The sequence below is a fragment of the Eschrichtius robustus genome, chromosome 1 (genome assembly GCF_028021215.1).
Source record: "Eschrichtius robustus isolate mEscRob2 chromosome 1, mEscRob2.pri, whole genome shotgun sequence".
In the NCBI taxonomy this organism is placed as follows: Eukaryota; Metazoa; Chordata; class Mammalia; order Artiodactyla; family Eschrichtiidae; genus Eschrichtius; species Eschrichtius robustus.
The window spans coordinates 87,915,857-87,936,044 of NC_090824.1; the positions used below are offsets into that span (position 1 = coordinate 87,915,857).

Here is a 20,188-nt window from a genome sequence, read left to right on the forward strand (position 1 = left end):
TAAGGTTAAGTGATTTACACAAAGTCGCATAGCTAGTAAATGGCAGAACAGGCTTCCTGACTCATTCCACCACAACTGCCACTCTCCTCCTGTCTACCTGCCCCAGGGACGTTGGCCTGTGGCTGTCTTGATCTTTGGCCTCTGACACCCTCTAACAACCTGCCTTCGCAGGTGCCTCTCAGTAAACTCCCCTCCTTCCCCACTTTAGGCCTCCATCTCCAGAAAGAGCTACATTCTGAGCAAGCCTGGAGTTCCTCCCCATCTCCCCCGTGCTTCCCTCCAGCTCCAGCTGAGAAGCCTACCATCCGTAAGGCATCCTGGCTGTTCTGATTCCCAGGTTCAGGGTCAAGAGGAGGAGGCCTCTTCAATGGCCACAATGTGTGGAGAGTCCCTGCCAGGAGAGGCATTGAGGGCAGTAGAGGCTGAGAAGAGTTCAATTAAGGCAGGAACTCAGGGCTGCTCTCTTTAGGAGTGTGTAAGTCTGAAGCTGTTTCGCAGGTCAAGGTCCCAGCTTCCTAAGGACAGGTCTCTCTAGGGGCACTCAGCAGACCAAAGGCTGACTGCCCCCTCCCCAAAGCAAAGGGTCTCTCTGGAAGGTTTTATCCCACATGAGAGCTCACGACACCTGGAGCTTCAGCAAGTTTACTGAACACCAACTCTGCCTATGGCACTACACGGGGACAGAGGCAAGGAGGGAAAATCAGACATCTGCCCTAAGGAGCTCACTCTCTAGCTGGGGAAACAGCTCACACACACATGCAGGCAGCGATGAGTCACTGATAGTAGCATGCAGCACATGCTGAGGGCCATAGGCCTGTCACCTTGACTATTGCTGGAGCTCAAGTACCCAGGAATGGTAACCAGGAAGGCTTCCTGGAGGAGGAACGACTTGAGCTGGGCTTTAGAAGTCCAAGTATCTCAAACTGGAAGGGACCTTAACAATCATTTATTCCAGCAGTTTTCAAACTTTGGAGCCTCAGGATCCTTTCTTCAAAGAATCCTTGTGTGGAAACAGTATAAAAGCAGATAAAAAGCAGCCACTCTGGTGGGCGCTGTGGGTGGGGGAGTGCAGAGCCAGGTCAGCCTCCCTTTCTACTGTGCCTCTCGGGGGACCCTGGGGATCCCCTCAAGCTCCTGGTGGCTCTGAAGAATGTGGTGCGAAACCACTGATGCAGGTCATTTTATCGGTGAGTATCACAGAGGGGAAGGACTTTTCTAGGGCCAAAGAGACAGTGTGTGGCAGAGCTGGAGGCAAATCAGGGGGTGTTTTGGTGTTTTTTCCTATATTGTTGAGCCCTACCTCCCTCTCCAAGTAACCCATAAGAAGTGAGGCCAGAACCCCAAAGAAAATATGGGCTTTGTGGAAGAGACAGAAGACCGTGGGCAGAAATGACCGGTTACGTTGGCTCCTTTGCAAGATAATGATACCCATTTGACTCCTGACACCAGGAAGGAGAGACAGTGACTAGGACTAATTTGGACCATCTCCCTGGAGGTCCGCTGGGACCTCTCTCTCTTCATGTCCGAGTAGAATTCAGCCTCTCTGGCCTGGCTTCTCTGCACCATGGACTATATCCTGTTATCACACAGCCAGGCTGAGAGAGCTCTGGTCTCGTCCGGGACCATCAGCCAGAGGGAGGACGAGGTGAGCCCTTCTTACTGAGCACGAGCAGAAGTCTGGCCTTGACTCAAAAGCGAGTCCAGCATCTTAGTGGTCTCTCAGTGACTCACCGCGGCTCTTCTGCCCTGTGTTGTAGGAAGGCAGCAGGGCCCTGGACGAAAAGGACTGGCTCCTCCACACCCTCTTTCGTGCCTTGCAGGGGGATACGTTGATGTCTGGGACTGGAGCTTCAGAAACTTGGCCTGAACACAACCAGTGAAATGTTCGAGAGAACATGAAGTGGTGGCTGGGGTGGGCATCAGGGATCCGGGCACAACTGAGGGCCCTCTGCAGGGACTTCTGGGTCCCCTTCTGGCAGGCTGTGGCCACACAACCCTTCAGGAAGGCAGATGAGTCAGAGCAGCCGAGGTACCCGCTGGATTTGTTCTTTACACCAGCGGGCCCAAAGGACTGGAAGAACCCAGTGGTAATCCAAAACAGCACCTCACGCCCAGAGTGGCCCCGAACGAAGAGCAGGCTTCCCACAGCAGCGGGTAATCCCGCCCGCCTCTCTAGCCCCAACTTTGGAAAGCGGGATTTGAAGCGCTTTCTATTTCCTTTGAGTTTCAGCAGATCTATTATTATCATTATGGGTGGTTACAGTGAGTGTATGGCCCTGGACACATGTGGGGAGAGGCTTAGATGCATGCTGTGAGGCAAGGGGAAACCAGTCAAAGCATTCACGATGGCTCTGGAAAATTCAAGAAGTGGTTTCTTAACACTGAGACACTGCATTAACACTCATTTGGGACTTGAAGTCATTTCTCCTATTTGTGCCACAGATCCTTGAACTCACACCCAGAGCATGAGTATGTGTACCGTATGTTTTAAAAATGTAACTTGGAATAGTTTGTCACTATGGGGAAACCCATCCTTCCATGGCTGTGGCACTTTGGTGACAATGTTAAAGATTGATTTGACCGGCAGAATCTTAGATTTTACGGGCACATCCCATACCATGATATTTAGGCAATATCTCAGCTTGAGCCTGGTTCTGAAAGAGACATCTCACAGGAGATTTATAAGGCAAATGCCCTCAGCCCCCTCCAACTAACTGCTTCTCCCAGTGCATGACAAGACAGGGAGGCGGGTGAGGGGTACCAGGAAAGAGGACATATTGGAGAGTTTCTGATCTTTTCTTCCGTGGTGGCCTTATCTCGGCCTTTGATAATACACGTGGGCAATGACAAGCTCTCTGGCACCCATGCCATGCATCAAGATTTGCTTGGGGGTGGGGAAACAGACATTCCTTACACTTTCTAACCTCACCCTTGTTCACAGGGACCACAGTAACTCAAGGTGTAGTGGTGTTTATGCTTAAGGGAAGAAGCTGTAACTCAATTCACTGGGAAGATGAGAAACAAAAGAAAGCCACTGTGTCCTATGTAAATGGCTGGCCGTCCCAAGCCACCTTGCACTGAAGAGCCCTGGAAGGACCTTGATAAACTTGTTATCATGAGGCCTCTGTGTGGTTATTCATGTTAGACCTTAACATAGGGAAAAGATCAACATTTTACCAAGTTCACAAACATCCAACAAGAGCTTCAGGATTGCTAACGAATATCACTCAGCTGGGCAGACTGATGTAGATTTGAATCCATGACCACCAACCTCACCTGCAGTCTCAGCCCTGCCTAGCCCTTCCATTCCAGTTACTAGTTTCCATTCTTTGCAATGATCATTTCATACTTTCTCTACCTGCTTCAGACATCAGATGCCCTTCACCTCCCTGCACCCCAACTTTCAGTAGACAAAAAACTCTATTCATAAAGAAACCTGGAGGCATCAGAGCAAAATGTGCTCACCTTCAAGGCACCAAGTCCCCAACTCAACTACCGTGCTCCTATTGGCTTCTCAACCCATCCCTTCTGTTACAAAGAAAGAAGCAGTAATGGCCCCATCAATGGCTTCACACACTTTGCATCAGAGGCCTTCAACTAGGGCTTGCATTCCCACAGAGACATAAACACTTTCTAGAAGGTAGGTGGGCACAGATAGTTTTAAGGGAATCAGTTTCAAGAGCTTCCTTCTTTATAATTTTCCTCTCCTCATATTGATCAGCCTAAGAAGGAGCCTTAGGTCGGCAAGTTCGCCTCCCCAACCTCCGCTTTCCCAGTTGACCCTTCCTTCATTCTGACTCCTACTCTGGCACTTCCCTCTGCAGTATTTTCTGAAAAACAAATAAAAGGACTACTTGAGAATGCTCTGCTTGAGGAAGTCCTTGATAGAGCAAAGCCAAGAACATCCAAACATTATTATAACTGTATTCCATATGTTCACATAGCTAAGTAGAGACTTAGAAAAAAATATATATATATATTTTAAATACCCAAATTGAACTTGTAGAGATGAAAACTAAAATGTCTGATTAAAAAAAAGAAAAATCCCTGGATGGAATCAATGGTTTAGACGTTTTAGAAAAAAAAGGATTAGTGGACTTGAAGACATAGCAATAGATATTATCCAAAATGAAACACCAAGAGAAAAAAAAAAGTTTAGAAATGAATAAAGAGCATACACAATATACAACAAGCAGAAAATATGTCCTTTACAACTATTTAAAATTATGAAATAATTTAGGCATCAACTGAAAATGAAGAGGGTGCATTTTAAAAATATATATTTTGTGAGGGTACATGCACAAAGGAGTTTGAAGATGCTACTCTAGGTACCATCTCCCTTGCCCCTTTCTCTATGACTTTGCTCTTTTGATCATCCCATCTCCCTTCTGAAGCATCCTTTTCTTCCTCTCAGCTGGCTCACTCCCATAGGCACATGTACCCACTGTTATCTACGTCTTCAAGAAAACCCTTCCTTGACCCCCACAACCCACCTCCAGTTATTGCCCAATTGTTCTAACTCCATTCACAGACAAACTCTTCTGCACCCGCCATCTCTGCTTCCTCGTCTCTCGTGTACTCTTCAATCTGTTCCAGTGTGGCTTCACTCCAGCCTCTCCACCAGAATTCCTCTTCCGATACTCAACAGTGACTTTTGTGTGTGTGTGAGAAAACATATGCATGAGTTTATTCATTGCAGGATTTTGTACACACCAATGACTTCTCTGTTGCTAAATTAAATGGATTCTTTTAAATTCTCATCTTGCTTGCCCTTTCAGTTATTTTCAATAGTTTATCACTCCCTTTTTCAGCAGTTTACCACTTCCTTCTTCCTGGCTTCTAGGACACCACCCTTTCTTTATTTTCTTCTCACCTCTCTGGCACCTCTTTATCAGATTTCTTGGCTGGCACCTTCTAATCATTGCAGCTTCTACGTACTGCCATCCCTGTCCTTGGTCCTAAGGCTCTCTGTACACTTCTTCCCTTGGTGATCTCATCCAATATCACAGCTTTAAATACATATGTATACCCATGACTCCCAAGAGTATATCTCCAACCCAGACTCTCCTCCAGGCTCAAGGCTTGTATTTCCAACTGCCTACTTGACAGCTCCACTTGAATGTCTCAAAGGCATTTCAGGTTTGCCGTGTTCAAAACTGAAATCTAAACCTCTCCCCAACACAAAATAATGACTCTATCCACACAATTATTCAAGCCTGGGAGTCATCCTTAAGATCTCCCTCCCCCTTACTCCTCTTTCCCCCACATCCAGTCTAGCACTGAGTCCTGGGATTCTGCCCTCAAAAGCTGTCTTAAATGTGTCCGCCTCTTTCCATCTCCACTACCACCACCACCATCCTGGCCAAGCCCCCATCATCTCTCACTTGAATGATGAGAGTAGCCTCCCAACTGTCTCTCTAATTCTGCTCTTGTTCCCCTTCAATCCATTCTCCATGGAGTAGCCAGAGTGAACTTTTTAAAATATAAATTGGGGAATTCCCTGGCAGTCCAGTGGTTAGGACTTGGCGCTCCCACTGCCAGGGGCTCGGGTTCGATCCCTGGCTGGGAACTAAGATCACACAAGCTGCACAGCGTGGCCAAAATATATATATATATATATATAAATAGAATGACACTCTCCTGCCCTAATACTTCAATGACTTCTAATTACCCTTAAGAAAAAAAATCTCAAAAAAAAAAAAAATCTCTTTACCTTTGGCCTACAAAGACTGCCATTTGACTTATCTCTCCAGCTTTATCAGTACCATTCGCCTCCCATCTTTCAGTCCGTCTAGGAAAAGCCCATTCCTACTTTGGGATTTTGCATTCCTCTCCTATTTCCCATTGTTCATCTGATTAACTCTTACTCATTTTTGTCAGTCAAACATCACTTAAGATGTCTTCCCTGGGACTTCTCTGGTGGCACAGTGGTTAAGAATCTGCCTGCCAATGCAGGGGACACGGGTTTGATCCCTGGTCCACATGTCTCGGAGCAACTAAGCCTGTGCACCACAACTACTGAGCCCGCGTGCCATGACTACTGAAGCCTGCGCACCTAGAGCCCGTGCTCCGCAACAAGAGAAGCCACCAGGACGAGAAGCCCGCACACCGCAAGGAAGAGTAGCCCCCGCTCGCCGCAACTAGAGAAAGCCCACATGCAGCAGCGAAGACCCAACGCAGCCAAAAAAAAAAAAAAAGATGACTCTGCAATTTAAACTAGGTTTCCCTGCTTTTCTCTCATAGCACATTGTACTTTCCCTTAATAGTTTTACTATAGTTGATAAATATATATATATATATATATATTTTTTTTTTTTCCCCCAGCTTAACTGAGATATAGTTGACAAGTTTGTGTGATTGTTTGCTGTTTCCTGGATTGTAAACTCCAGGAGGGCAGACCCCAGGTTAGTGTTGATATTTGCTGCCCTCATCCCATCCGCCCACTTAGAATTGTGGTCTGGCACATAGCAGGTGCTCAATAAATATTTGTTGAGAGAAATGAATCAGTGCACTGTTTGAGAACCCTGCCCTGTTCGCTAGGAGTAGCTTTGAATCTCCGCTTAAATTCTGGATAAGTGTTATTAAAGTTAGGACTGAGGGCAGGTGTTTCAGGTATTTCAGCTCACAGACCCTCTCCAAACCTCGCCTGCCACTCTCCACCCTGTAACGTGTAGTTTTCTGCCCATCCCTCTCTGTGCTCCTGGCTATCCGGTATCATGCACCATCCCTAACGATCACAGACCAAATAAAGAGGATTGTGACATGGACTCTAAACGTGACCGCGTTTGCGTCCCAAGGCCGGAATAAGACGCCAATGACTCATAGCTCCATTCAGGCCGGCAAAGCGCACCACTCCCCTCCCCCACCCAGACCTGGGGGCTTGCACATCCATCCTTCGCCAGGAAGCTCACGCTCGTGCCTCGATTCGGATCTTCCGTACAGCATGGCAGCCCCCGAAGGCGTCGCCCACGGCAGTGCCTTCCGTACAACATGGCCGCCTACAGAGAGCGCATCGCCCCCCTCCCTCCCGGCCACCGGAAGTTTCCGTTTGAAACCCAGGCGGCAGACCCGGTCTGCGGTACGGCGGTTATTGCCGAGCATCTTTTGAACCAGAGCGACGAGGCTTGCGGGCAGGAGCAGCAGGCGCCTGGGTTCGGCTCTCCCGGGGCGGGAGACTGCGCTGGATGTGGGAGGCCGATGGGATGGGCTGGGAATGGAGGATTTTCTCTCTCCCGAGTCGCGCTCTTCTGGGGTCCTCCGCCTGCTCGGGCCCCCTGGCCCACCCCTGGGTAACACTCACCTTGTACCTTCCAGGCCCCAGCCGTGCCGCCTCGTTACGATGACCAGCGTGGTCAAGACAGTGTACTTGCAGCCCCCCTCTGTGCTGAGCAGCGGCCTGCTCGCAGGTGGGTGTCACGCCGCCCCTGCCCCCGGGCGTTGCGAACTGGCCCCGGGTGGTCAGGCCAGGAGTATGGGGGATAAAATCGGTGGCTGGGAGTGGAGGGCTCCGGCAAGGGAGGGGGTTCTGTCGGCTCTGACAACCTGCTAACTCCCCTAGAACCGGGCTGTCTAGGCTTATGATGGGAGTTAGGGGAAGGGCCACATGGTGGGAATTTAGACTTGCCCCGCACCCCTGCTCCCCCAAACCGAACTCTGCTGCATTCACCAATTAGATTTAAGTTGCTGATTATTCTACAATATTATTCCCATTAAGCTAGGAGTCCCTTTTAAAACATTTACCTGTTTTATTTCCAGATGAGCTATCTGGAGGGACTGGGTTTGTTGTCAGGGAGGAGAGAAGAGAGTCATAGGAAAAGCAGGATACTTAGGGAGCACTAGGGTTCACACTGTGTCTGGTTCACATTTGTAACGGCACAGTGTCTCTTATATAGTACATTCTCAGTAAGCATTTGTTGAGTGAAGTGAGAGAGAAGGGTCAGGCCTAACTAGTATTCGAGAATCTTGGGAGAAGAGAGATGGTTAAAAGCAATGTTTGGGACTTCCCTCGCAGTTCAGTGGTTAGGCCTCTGCACCTTCACTGCCAAGGGCCTGGGTTCCATCCCTGGTCGGGGAACTAAGATCCCACAAGATGCCCTGTGCGGTCAAAAACTAAAAAATTAAATAAATAAATAAATAAAAATAAAATAAAAGCAATGTTTGATTGCTTTGCCATTTGCTTTGTGTTACTCGGCTTGTGGTTGAAAGTCATCTCCTAAAGTCTGCAGTTGTTGAGCTGCCTAATCTAGAGATTATAGCACAGAATAGGCTTCAAACATCAGAACCTGTGATAGGAGATTTTGAAGCAGCTATTTAAGATCCCTTCCCAGATGACTCCATGCAGCTGACTGATGAGCAGTAGCAGGATTGACCTTTGAAGTAAATAGGCTTTACTTCAAAGGCTTCAAACGGTTCTGTTTGTCCTATGTTGCTTCAGAACACCTGAGTGGCAATTCTGGCATCAGCAGGACCTAGGAGTTGATGGAGGAAATGGTGCCGGTCTTATGCTGCCTTTCCCTTAGAAAGCAGTCTCTCGTTCAGTGGGGAGTGACTGGCATCTCCCCAGCCAAGTTGGAAGTTTTCATCTCTTTGCTTTTTTCCTTGTCCCAGCTTTATGATATATGTAACCTAAATAGTTTAACATTTTTAGGCTGCCTCTCAGGATTTTAGATTTTAGGCATGGGTTGGTTGTTCTTTAGTTTTTTGAATAGGTAACATTCAAAATAAATAAATATTCAAAGTGGGGAAACGATATACAGTGAAAAACAAGTCTTCCCTTCCTTGACACCAGCCATCCAATTCCCTCCTTCGCATCTCTCATTTTAAGGAGATAGTCTTTGTTAAATCCTGCTAAATTTTTCCTATGATGCAGTCTGTAGGATCTAACAAATATGGGTTATTGAAACCAATTCCAGTCAATGAAGAGTGTTAATTTTGATCAATTTACTATTGACACCTTTTTGCATGACATAGATTTCTTATTGTGTGTAACTTATTAATACTTGAGAGAGGAGAAGGTAAATTCACGCACTCAAAGTTACCTTTTACTTCCAACAGAGGCCTCAGAAAGAACCTTTTTAACACTTGTTTTGTGGGTAAGAGGGGAAAATAGGATGTAAGTGCCCATTGAGTGTACCTATAAATGAAATAATTTGTTAGCCTGAGAAATCATATTTATTCCAAACTGTTGTGCAGCTAGAGTCATCAAAATAAATCTTTATCAAACACAAAGTTTCCTAATCCCTGTGATCCAGTGCTTTGTACCTCATTTCTTCAGCTTGATTTAATTGTTATGGCTCTTAATTTAGGTCAAGCTTAAAGGAGCCATTTTACAATGAACAAAGTGAAAGTTAGTATAAACTAGAAGAATCCTGTGCATGTGCTGGGGGTGTGTGCTTAACTCCAGAACAAGTGACTTGAATTTGCTATGGAACGTAAGTGGTAGAAAGATGTGTGTGGTAGAGGGCTGGCATAAGGGCTAGGGGGGAAATGCTCTCCTCTGGGGAAGAAGAATGTCATGTCAGGGCCATTTCTCTGGTTATCTGGCAGTAGCCTAGCAGGATCAGAACAGAATACCAAAAGGGAACCTAACGAGCCTCTAAACTTAACGATGGATAAACAGATTAAAAGGGCTGGTGGTAAAGGCAGTCAGCATGGAAGAGGGGAAGAAGAATAGAGGAGCTAGTTTAGAGATGGTCTGTGAAATAACCCATGAAACTGTGCCGTGTTCCGTTTATTCAGTAAGTAGGTTTTGAACCTCTGTTAATATGCCAGATACTCTCCTAGATGCTGGGGCACAAAGATGTCTCTTAGAGTACTAGTTAGGGAACCAGTCTGGTCAAAACAACTAAGCAACTGGTGAAACTCGAAGCAGCTTGAGTGTAGCCTTAGGAGAGCGGGCATAGTGCTTAGGAGCTGAATGACATAGTTCCTTTCAACTGCTGTGTGAGGAAGGACTCAGCTGTGTTCTGCCTTGCTGACGGCCACACTGCCTCTCATCCTCTTTGCTTGTATGAACCTCCACTTTCACATCTATACCCTCTGGCCATTCAGTTTGCTGTATCAGCAAGCTTTTGGCTACCCTCAAACACACTGTACTGTCACATTTAAAGAATTTTGGTTTCTATTCCCAACTGGTCTAGAAGTCTTATTCTTCTGAATTTATAGAGTTGCACTGTTGGGTCATGATGCGTGGGATTCCACCCTCTTGTTTTCCTTTGCAGATGCACAAAGTCGAGCCACTTCTAAGAGCCTATTACCTGTTAGGTCCAAAGAAGTCGATGTTTCCCGACCTCACTCAGGAGATTCAGAAAATGATGTTACAAAAATCATCAAACCAAGACGAGACAATGGGTGAGAGTCAGAGCATCGGTATCCAATTAGAACATTGGGCTAGAAATTGCTCAGTACCAGGAATTAGGGCTTTTGAGGGCACAGGGTATCTGAAGGATTGGCCTGTAGTCAGTGGCCTATAGCAGTGCAGCGTTGCTGACCTGTTTGTCAGAACCCTCTGTGTTGATCAGGTCAGAAGAGGCACAGCCAGGGTTGCAATAAGAGATATTCTTTGCTCTCTCAGCATTTGCTCTGAGTGTACAAATAGCAGCACAGCAGTCAAACGAGCCCTAAGTGGTAGTCGTGGCGGGTGGGGCCTAGTTGTTAGCCTAGGTTGCTGCTCTGAGCAGTCCAGCCCAGTGTAGTGGGCATGTGTGTCCCTCTACCTGGTGTTCAGCTCCCGTGTGAGTGAGGTTGACATGAAGTAGCCACACTGTCTTGAGCAGAAGCAGGTCTGTCAGGTTGTTGAGGTGGTCAAGAGGGGAGCCCGTGCCCTATTCATAAGCTTTTTTCAGTAGTCTGGGCTGAAACAAAAGTGCATGGGCCCTCAGAGCTTCTCAAGCTTGTGCTGTCTGGGACTTCCCTGGCAGTCCAGTGGTTAAGACTCTGTGCTTCCACTGCAGGGGGCACGGGGTTCGATCCCCAGTCAGGGAACTAAAATCCCGCATGCTGCACACGGCCTGGACAAAAATACCAAAAAAAAAAAAGTAATAACAGTACCGTGATTCTCTGATTGATTTCTTTGTTGTTGTTATTGTTTTAATTGAGGTATAGTTGACATACAACATTGTGTTAGTTTCAGGTGTACAACATAATGATTTGATATTTGTATATATTGCAAAATGATCACCGCAGTAAGTCTAGTTAACATCCTGATTTGTTTTTGCTTCTCTAGGCAGCTGAAAGCTACAGACACTGCCACCAGGAGGAACATCAGGAAGAGGTGAGCATCAGGGTAGATGAAACCTGGCCACCGTTTTAGGGTAGTGGAGCTCAATCCTGCTTGTACATCAGAATCACTCACAGGACTTGTTTTACTGTGTTGGAGTCTGGTGCCACCCCAGAAATCTAGATGGGATTTTCAGGGGTGAGGCACAGCCAGGTTTGCGAACCACTGTCAGGGCAAGAATCAGTGATGCTACCATCTTGAGTACCAGACAAGAGTTTGGGGGCTCCATGTGAGGACCACTGCCCAACCTAGCTGTGGCCCATCAGCAGGAGCGGGAAGCCCTCAGGATGGGAGAGCCTGCGTGTGGTTAGTGATTTCGAGATGAGTGTCCTGCTCCTGCTGCTGCTGCTGCTGCTGGTGAAATTCTGGAGAAGGATCCATTTGCTTGGACATTTTGCAGTCCTGCAGACAGAAATAACATAAGCTGAAAAGTCTGTAGAAATAGGTTTTAATTCCACATCTGTTATTTGGGCATGACTTAAAAGTTCTGAAGACAAAATACTATCAAGAAGGACTCAGAACTTTGAAAAGGCTTAATATTGATGATGATAATGGCTATTACTTTTTTTTGATTTTTTGCATTTTATTTTATTTATTTTTTTATACAGCAGATTCTTATTAGTTATCTATTTTATATATATTAGTGTATATATGTCAAACCCAATCTCCCAATTCATCACACCACCACCACCACCACCACCACCACCACCACCACCACCACCACCACCACCTTTCCCCCTTTGTGTCCATACATTTGTTCTCTGCATCTGTGTCTCTATTTCTGCCCTGCAGACTGGTTCACCTGTACCATTTTTCTAGGTTCCACATATATGCGTTAATATATGATATTTGTTTCTCTCTTTCTGACTTAATTCACTCTGTATGACAGTCTCTAGATCCATCCACGTCTCAACAAATGACCCAAGTTCGTTCCTTTTTATGGCTGAGTAATATTCCATTGTATATATGTACCACATCTTCTTTATCCATTCGTCTGTTGATGGGCATTTAGGTTGCCTCCATGACCTGGCTATTGTAAATAGTGCTGCATTGAACACTGGGGTGCATGTGTCTTTTTGAATTATGGTTTTCTCTGGGTATATGCCCAGTAGTGGGATTGCTGGGTCATATGGTAATTCTGTTTTTAGTTTTGTAAGGAACCTCCATACTGTTCTCCATAGCGGCTCTATCAATTTACATTCCCACCAACAGTGCAAGAGGGTCCCCTTTTCTCCACACCCTCTCCAGCATTTGTTGTTTGTAGATTTTCTGATGATGCCCATTCTGACTGGTGTGAGGTGATACCTCATTGTAGTTTTGATTTGCATTTCTCTAATAATTAGTGATGTTGAGCAGCTTTTCATGTGTTTCGTGGCCATCTGTATGTCTTCTTTGGAGACATGTCTATTTAGGTCTTCTGCCCATTTTTTGATTGGGTTGTTTTTTTGATATTGAGCTGCATGAGCTGTTTATATATTTTGGAGATTAATCCTTTGTCCGTTGATTCGTTTGCACATATTTTCTCCCATTCTGAGGTTGTCTTTTCGTCTTGTTTGTAGTTTCCTTTGCTTTGCAAAAGCTTTTAAGTTTCACTAGGTCCCATTAGTTTATTTTTGTTTTTATTTCCATTACTCTAGGAGGTGGATCAAAAAAGATCTTGCTGTGATTTATGTCAAAGGGTGTTCTTCCTATGTTTTCCTCTAAGAGTTTTATAGTGTCCGGTCTTACATTTAGGTCTCTAATACATTTTGAGTCTATTTTTGTGTATGGTGTTAGGGAGTGTTCTAATTTCATTCTTTTACATGTAGCTGTCCAGTTTTCCCAGCACCACTTATTGAAGAGACTGTCTTTTCTCCATTGTATATCCTTGCCTCCTTTGTTGTAGATTAGTTGACCATAGGTACCTGGGTTTATCTCTGTGCTTTCTATCCTGTTCCATTGATCTATATTTCTGTTTTTGTGCTGGTACCATATTGTCTTGATTACTGTAGCTTTGTATTATAGTCTGAAGTCAGGGAGTCTGATTCCTCCAGCTCCGTTTTTTTCCCTCAAGACTGCTTTGGCTATGGCTATTACTTATTAAAAGTTTTGTGTCAGTAGCTGTGCTAAGAATTGTATATGTATTCTCTCTTATCCTTCATGATAATAATATTATGAGATGTGGGTATTCTAGAAATGAGGAAACAGCCTCAGAGAGGTTACACAACTCCCTGAAGGTCATATACCACTATGTGGTGATGCCAGGATTCGAACCAACCCGACTCCATAGCCCATACTCTTAACCCCTCCACCACTTCATCTAAGTACGATTATCATTACAGCTGTAAGCCACTGAGTAAAGAGAAATCAGAGGAAGAGCTCAAGGATAAGAACCAGCTCCTAGAGGCCGTCAACAAGCAGTTGCACCAGAAGTTGATTGAAACTCAGGTAAGCGATCCCCCAGACCTGCCATCAGCTGCACTGGGTGATGCTTGTGGAATCCTGAGGGACCACGCCAGGTGCCTGAGTGCAGAAGGAGAAGATGCCAGGCTTGCACTGTGGCTGCCCCTGAGGAATGGGGCAGGCCTTACCTGTCTGTATGGCACCCCTACAGGGAGAGCTGAAGGACCTGACCCAAAAAGTGGAGCTGCTGGAGAAGTTTCAGGACAACTGTTTGGCAATTTTGGAGAGCAAGGGCCTCAACCCAGGTAAGAGATGGCACACAACTGCCTTCAAAGGAGTCAGTGCATGTGCCCCTTCCTGGGTGATTCTGGACTGTGCATCAGGGGTCTGGCATGGTGTCAGCTGACCCAGTCAGTGCAGGGGTTGCCTAGCAAAGCCCTGAAGATTTGGAGGAGCTCCTCTCGGTTCTGTTGTGATGTTGACTTTGCCTGCCCAGCGGAGTTTCAGATGGTTGTGCAGAGAGGATTCTCTCTTTCTTATCTGAACACTTTATACCATTAGTTTGGTGCTGACAGGTATGATCTTGCAAATAGATCAGAAATATTTTCTTTCTTTCAAGGGATATAGCATACAGGTAAGCTTCACAGGTGGAGAGAGAGATAATACTGTTGAAAGGGTTCCTAAAGCTGACTAGTTAGCAGAATCACGGTGTTTAAAATGTGATTCCTGTTCTGACCCTGTCCCTAGAGGGCAGAGTCTGTCACAGAGAGGAAGCGGAAGAAGGGATTACCCCAGGACTGTAAGAGAGCCTGAATTGAGGAGCCTGAGAATGCCCAGGGAAGGAGCCCAGGCTTGTTTGAATTAAGGAGTGCTGACTTTGAATGCTGCCATTCACCTGTGTATTTTAGGATATATTCTTGATAGTCATCATATACGTTTTTGGATGATTTTAATTTCCTACGTGTATGCACTGTTTTTACCAAAAATAATAAAATTTTTTAAGGCCTGAAAAGCTTTTAAAAATAGTTTTGTGTATTGTAAACAAAACCAAAAATTACAACCTATACATTTCTTTTGGACAAATTTTCCGCTGAGCTGAGGAGAAAGCAGGATGAAGTTTTGGCCATATCCATACCTAGAGAGGAAGGGGAGATAAAATCCAGCTCTGGAGGGCAGGCGTGGGTGACCTTGCCAAGGTGAAAACTCAGGGGAGAGAGTTTTCAGATGCTTAGAGAAGTTTCCCTCATGAATACTCCTGTGGAGGGCTTTTAATTTTCTTTTAAGTTGCAGTTCCCTAGGCAGGGCTGACTTTGTTGTATTTACTGGTTTTAGGCAGTGAGACCCTGGCGTCACAGCAAGACTCCACCACGGATCACATGGACTCGATGGTGAGGGTGTGGGTGTGAGTGGGCGAAGGCCCAGTGAGCGTGAGGCCCTGCAGATCTAGGCAGGTCTCTGCCGTATGCTCGGCAAAGCCCGCGAAGCAGCCTTCAGTTATCTAGGGTAGTGGAAGAGGGTGGTGGATGTGTACTCAACATAGCATATTTTACTTGGAAGGTGACTTTGTGCTTACAAATATGAGTGAGTCTAAGTTGAAAATGTACTACTTTAAAACCCATAGTAGGGTGGACCAGTAGAGACAGCTTTCTGGTTTCTCTATTCTTCGCTTTACCAAATTTCTCCCCTTATTCCTTTGCTGAGAACTGTGTCTTACAAAGGTCCAGCCTGAATTAAATCTGTCTTCTCTTTGGTTCCTTCCCTGAAGTAGGAAGGCAATTGTTTGCAATTAAAGCCTTTTGAGCTTCTGTGATCTATTCCCCAGGAAGATCAGTTGTCATTTTAGAATCCTAGAATACTAGGTATGGAAGCCTTCCTCAGCTCCCCTAGGTGATTTGTCACCCCTTTAGTGGCTACTGCCTTCCGTTCATATTACCTGTGTAGCACAGAGCACGTGGAGGTGGGGTTCTCTGTCCATCCTGTGGACTCAGTTCTTCCAGGCCCACAAGAGAGCCCGGCACTTTTGCGGACACTCAGTCAGTGACTGAACAGATGGGATATTAGCGATCATCTGATTCAACTCCCATGAAGAGATTAGTTTGTATGAAGAAAGTTCTCACATTTCAATAAAGACTTGTTACTACATTGTACTTTTCTCTTAGCTGCTGTTAGAAACTTTGCAAGATGAACTGAAGCTTTTTAACGAAACAGCCAAAAAGCAGATGGAGGAGTTGCAGGTGAGAGGCAGACATCTCCGCAAGGCAAAATTACCATTTCCTACCACAATAGGTGGATCTGTGGAGGGCTCTTTCTTATTTATCTATTTATTCATTTTTAATAAACTATTTTGTAATAATTTTAGATTGCAGAAAAGTTGTAAAGATAATGGAGAATTCAACTCCCCTAATATTAACATCTTACATTATCATGCTGTATTTGTCAAGACTAAGAAACCAATATTGATGCATTACTATTAACTAAATTCCAAGACTTTATTTGATTTCACCATTTTTTTCAACTAATTTTCTGTTCTAAAGACTCTTAGAAATGTTCACATCTGCAGGGCATGAGGCAATGTGCAACACGCTAGGTGGCTCCAGGTTGACAGTTGACACCTGTGTGAAATCCATCCTGTAGAAACTTGATATCTCAGGGAAACCTGTAATAGGAAACCCCGATTCTTGGGTCTGGACCGCTTTGGATTGCTTGGATGAACCATGGGATACTACACGGAATCCCAGAGGATTTCATTGCTCCAGTTGAGATAAGAGACTCTGTAGTAGAGAGAGACAATTCCTAAAACCAACACAGATAAACAAACCTAAGATAGAAAAGACAATGTCTGTCAGTATCCCAGTGGTCTTCCTCAATGAAACAGAAGCATAATGTTCTGGTTATGGTATTGTCTTTCCTGTGAGTCAGAGTTTGGTGGTTTTTTTGTTTTTTGTCTTTTTTAATGTCTTTCCATGCAGGCCTTAAAGGTAAAGTTGAAGATAAAAGAAGAAGAGAGGGCCCAGTTCCTAGAACAGCAGACCTTATGTAACAGTCAAGTAAATGATTTTACAACAGCCCTTGAGGAAATGGAGCAGCTGTTAGAAATGTGATAAAAAGCAGGTGGCCACATGGCTCCCTCTTGGGGATAAACTCTCAGAAGAAGCCACTTAAGACATCTGCTTCTTGGCCATGATCTTCTAGGACTCACCATCCCCAGAATGAAAACAGTTTCTGCAGTAGGATTAAGGACAGTTTATGCTGGAATGGCAATTCCTCCTTTAAGCAAGCATTCCCAGCCTTCAGATTGGCCAGCTCTCCTGAACCTCACAATACGTAACTGAGGCCTACAAGAGAGGGGGCCTGAAAGCTTGGATCAACCTCCTAGGCAACAGAGCGGCACAGAATTAGTATCAGGAGACTAAACCAGCCACAGCCAGAGAAGCCAAAAGGTCACATTCAGACGTGCGGGAAGAAACAGTGGTGCGCAGGTGCTCCGCGGGAGACATCACTGAGGAGCCCTGCGGTCCCCTCCTCACTTGGAACACATTCTGTCCCATCCTAGTTGGGCTCTATAACCTCACTGTAAATTTATGAACTGGAAGTTACCTGAAATGGCTTAATAAATGGGGTGAAGGTATAAATAGCAATAACACCTATGAAACAATACACCTTGGAGCTTTTAATCTAAATCAGTTCTGGTTTTTTTTCATAAAGTGTTACTTTTAAAATAAATATTTCTGTAACTATTCAGACTGCAACACTGGCAGATGAAAATAGCCTTTTAACCTAAATACGTCCACTGAATACTATCGAACTAATCTAGGTAACAAGTCCAAGCCTCCAGTTTCACCCAGAATATTTTTCTTCCACTCATTAAATGCTCTGTGGCTAGTGCCCCCCCACACACACACACCCCCAACCCCATCTTCCAGGAACATTAGCTAGTCTTCTGTGGTGTTCCCTGTTTGTAGCAGTGGGTGCCACACTTCGTCCACCAGGTTTGTGTCACTAGCTGCCTGCATTCCTAAGTACGCGTGTATCTCTGCTATTGCTTTGCTCGGCCAATCCTGGACCTGGCCCCCTGGATCCTTAGTCAACTGAAGTCCGCAGCAGCCACCCCCAACCCCTGCAACCGCCAGATCACCAAAGGCACCGCCATATTTCATAGTCAAACTAGGCAGACTTTGGCTTTGGCCATCTCCCATTTTTTTTCTGCACCTCTCCCAATTTCTTCAGCAACTCCCCCTACTCTTCAGCATTATTGGGGCTGCCCAGAGCCACCCAATCAAGTCAAGTCACGTCCCACCCTAACTTATAGGGCTAAAATTCTTTTCCTTCATACACATACAACATTCACACAGTTGGTTATGTCCCAAATATTTTTGATAGGGAAACCCAGTTAAATAATTCTCACTGGTGAGAAGGGCTGAATATTTTCTTCTACCCATTTTCAGGATGTTTATAGTTTAAAAGATTGTTTACTCAAGTGAATTTGTAATTGGCATTTCTGGTCCCCCCAAAAGTTCTACTTCCTTCTTGGAAGGAAAGGGTGGGAAACTCAGCTGTGAGATCCTCACCTCCTTGTCATGCCTCCCTAGTTAACTCCTAAGAATGGAACTATCCCAACTCCTCCATTACTCATGTTGCCCAGTGTTGAGATCCTGTTTGCTCAAGGTCTGGCCTCACAGGGGCCTTCACCTCACGACGCTGCTTTGCACCACCAGCCAGCATTTGTGCAGTCTTGCCTTTTCTTGTGTTCCCTCTGACCTCTGCTGCTCCATCTGCCTTTTGTACGTGTGGAGGTGTTGTGGTGCTTATTCTGATGTACAGCGTGAATAAGTTCATGCATTACATGAACCAGTGTGATCTGCACCCTCCACTTTGCTAGACGCTATAGGAAACTTTAATGTAGCATGACGTTCTTAACCTCAGAAATGCTTACAGTACATGTGGCGAAACATTGCACAAGTGTACACAAGTTGAATAACAAAGGCAATAGTTAAACAGTGGGTTGTGTGATATAGTTGTGTGCTATAGTAGTTAACTCTGAGCTAGTTCGGTTGGGGGAGGCTTGATGGAAGCGGTAGACTGTGGTTGAAGGAAGAGTAATATTTAGAGAGGCTAGCTAGAGGGTTGAGAACTTTCCAGGTTGGTGAACACATGGAGATTTGGGGACAGTAGCGCACTCAGAGAGGGCATGGAAGCTTCACGCCCTTTCCCCATGCATCTCTTCCATCTGGCTCTTCCTGGGTTATATCCTTTTATAATAAACCAGATCTAGCAAATAAAATATTTCTCTGAGTCCGTGAGCCATTCTAGCAAATCAATCAAACCCAAGGAGGGGATCATTGGAACTTCCAAGGAGAAAATAAAATTATGAGAGACTGAAGAAAAAAAAAAAAGTTGAGGGGATATCCAGATGAGTCTTGAGGAACTAAGTAAGAACACTGGGCTTCTTCAGAAGGTTCAAGATGAGAGGGGAGGAATTCCCTGGTGGTCCAGTGGTTAGGACTCTGTGCTTCCACTGCAGGGGACATGGGTTCGATCCCTGGTCGGGGAACTAAGATCCCGCAGGCCATGTGGCACGGCCAAGATATTTTAAAAAAAAAGATGAGAGGGGATTATATCTGACGCTTAACCGAGCACTTGTAATATGCCATATGTGATGTTTATGTGTGTGCCTCCTTATGTTCATTCTCATGTAATCCTCATTACAGTCATACAAGGTAAGCACTATTAACCCTTTTTATAGCTAAAGAAAAAGGCTCAGAGAAATTAGATGAAATTAATCCATATAATTAATTAATGAAATTAGTTAATGAAATGAAGTTGATTTGCCCCAGGTCAAACAACAAGCAAGTACTGGAGAGAGATTTGAGACAGGGAATAATGGTAGTGGAAAGATTTGAGCCAGGGAATAATGGGAGTGGAAATTAGTTAATGAAATGAAGTTGATTTGCCCAAGGTCAAACAACAAGCAAGTACTGGAGAAAGATTTGAGCCAGGGAATAATGGGAGTGGAAAGTACATGGTGCTACTAGATGTTTTGAAGAAACTTAAATGCAAGCTAGGAGGTGTGGATTTTTATCATCCGGGCCAGAAGTTTACAAACTGTCTCAGCTCATGATGCTCCTAGTGTCTCAATATTTTATGACACACCAAAAGATATACCTAAAAGTTCTATTTTTAAGTAGTTAGATCCAAACAATAAGCACTTATGTCCTAACAACTTAGTAGGTATTTGAAAAAATAATACACATAAATCTAAAGAAAATATTTTTATTTTTAAATAACTACAATTATTTACTAATGGGATGTGGGGCACAGTTTAATTTCTCAAGCCTTGGAATCAAATTGGACACTACCACCTTCCTATCCTGTTTGAGAGGAACATAGCATGATCTAATGTTGAAACTGACCTACTTTGAGCCAGTACTTCACATGTGGTCTAACATGTCATGTATCACTGTGATTCCCCCAAAAGTTTATCCCGTGGCATCCCAGTGAGCTTGCTGCCTAGGGATGCCTTGGCTCACA

The 20,188-nt window shown here is 45.0% G+C and overlaps 1 protein-coding gene across 1 annotated transcript; it reads left to right on the plus strand.

Moving 5' to 3' along the window:
* Nucleotides 1-6,943: 6,943 nt before the first annotated feature.
* Nucleotides 6,944-17,340, plus strand: KNSTRN (kinetochore localized astrin (SPAG5) binding protein). The gene is given in 10 exon segments (XM_068535476.1): nucleotides 6,944-7,016; nucleotides 7,019-7,151; nucleotides 7,315-7,406; nucleotides 10,221-10,350; nucleotides 11,225-11,272; nucleotides 13,600-13,705; nucleotides 13,872-13,965; nucleotides 14,993-15,048; nucleotides 15,820-15,894; nucleotides 16,630-17,340. Coding segments are annotated over 10 exon segments (939 nt in total). The 3' UTR covers nucleotides 16,762-17,340.
* The last annotated feature ends 2,848 nt before the right edge of the window (nucleotides 17,341-20,188 follow it).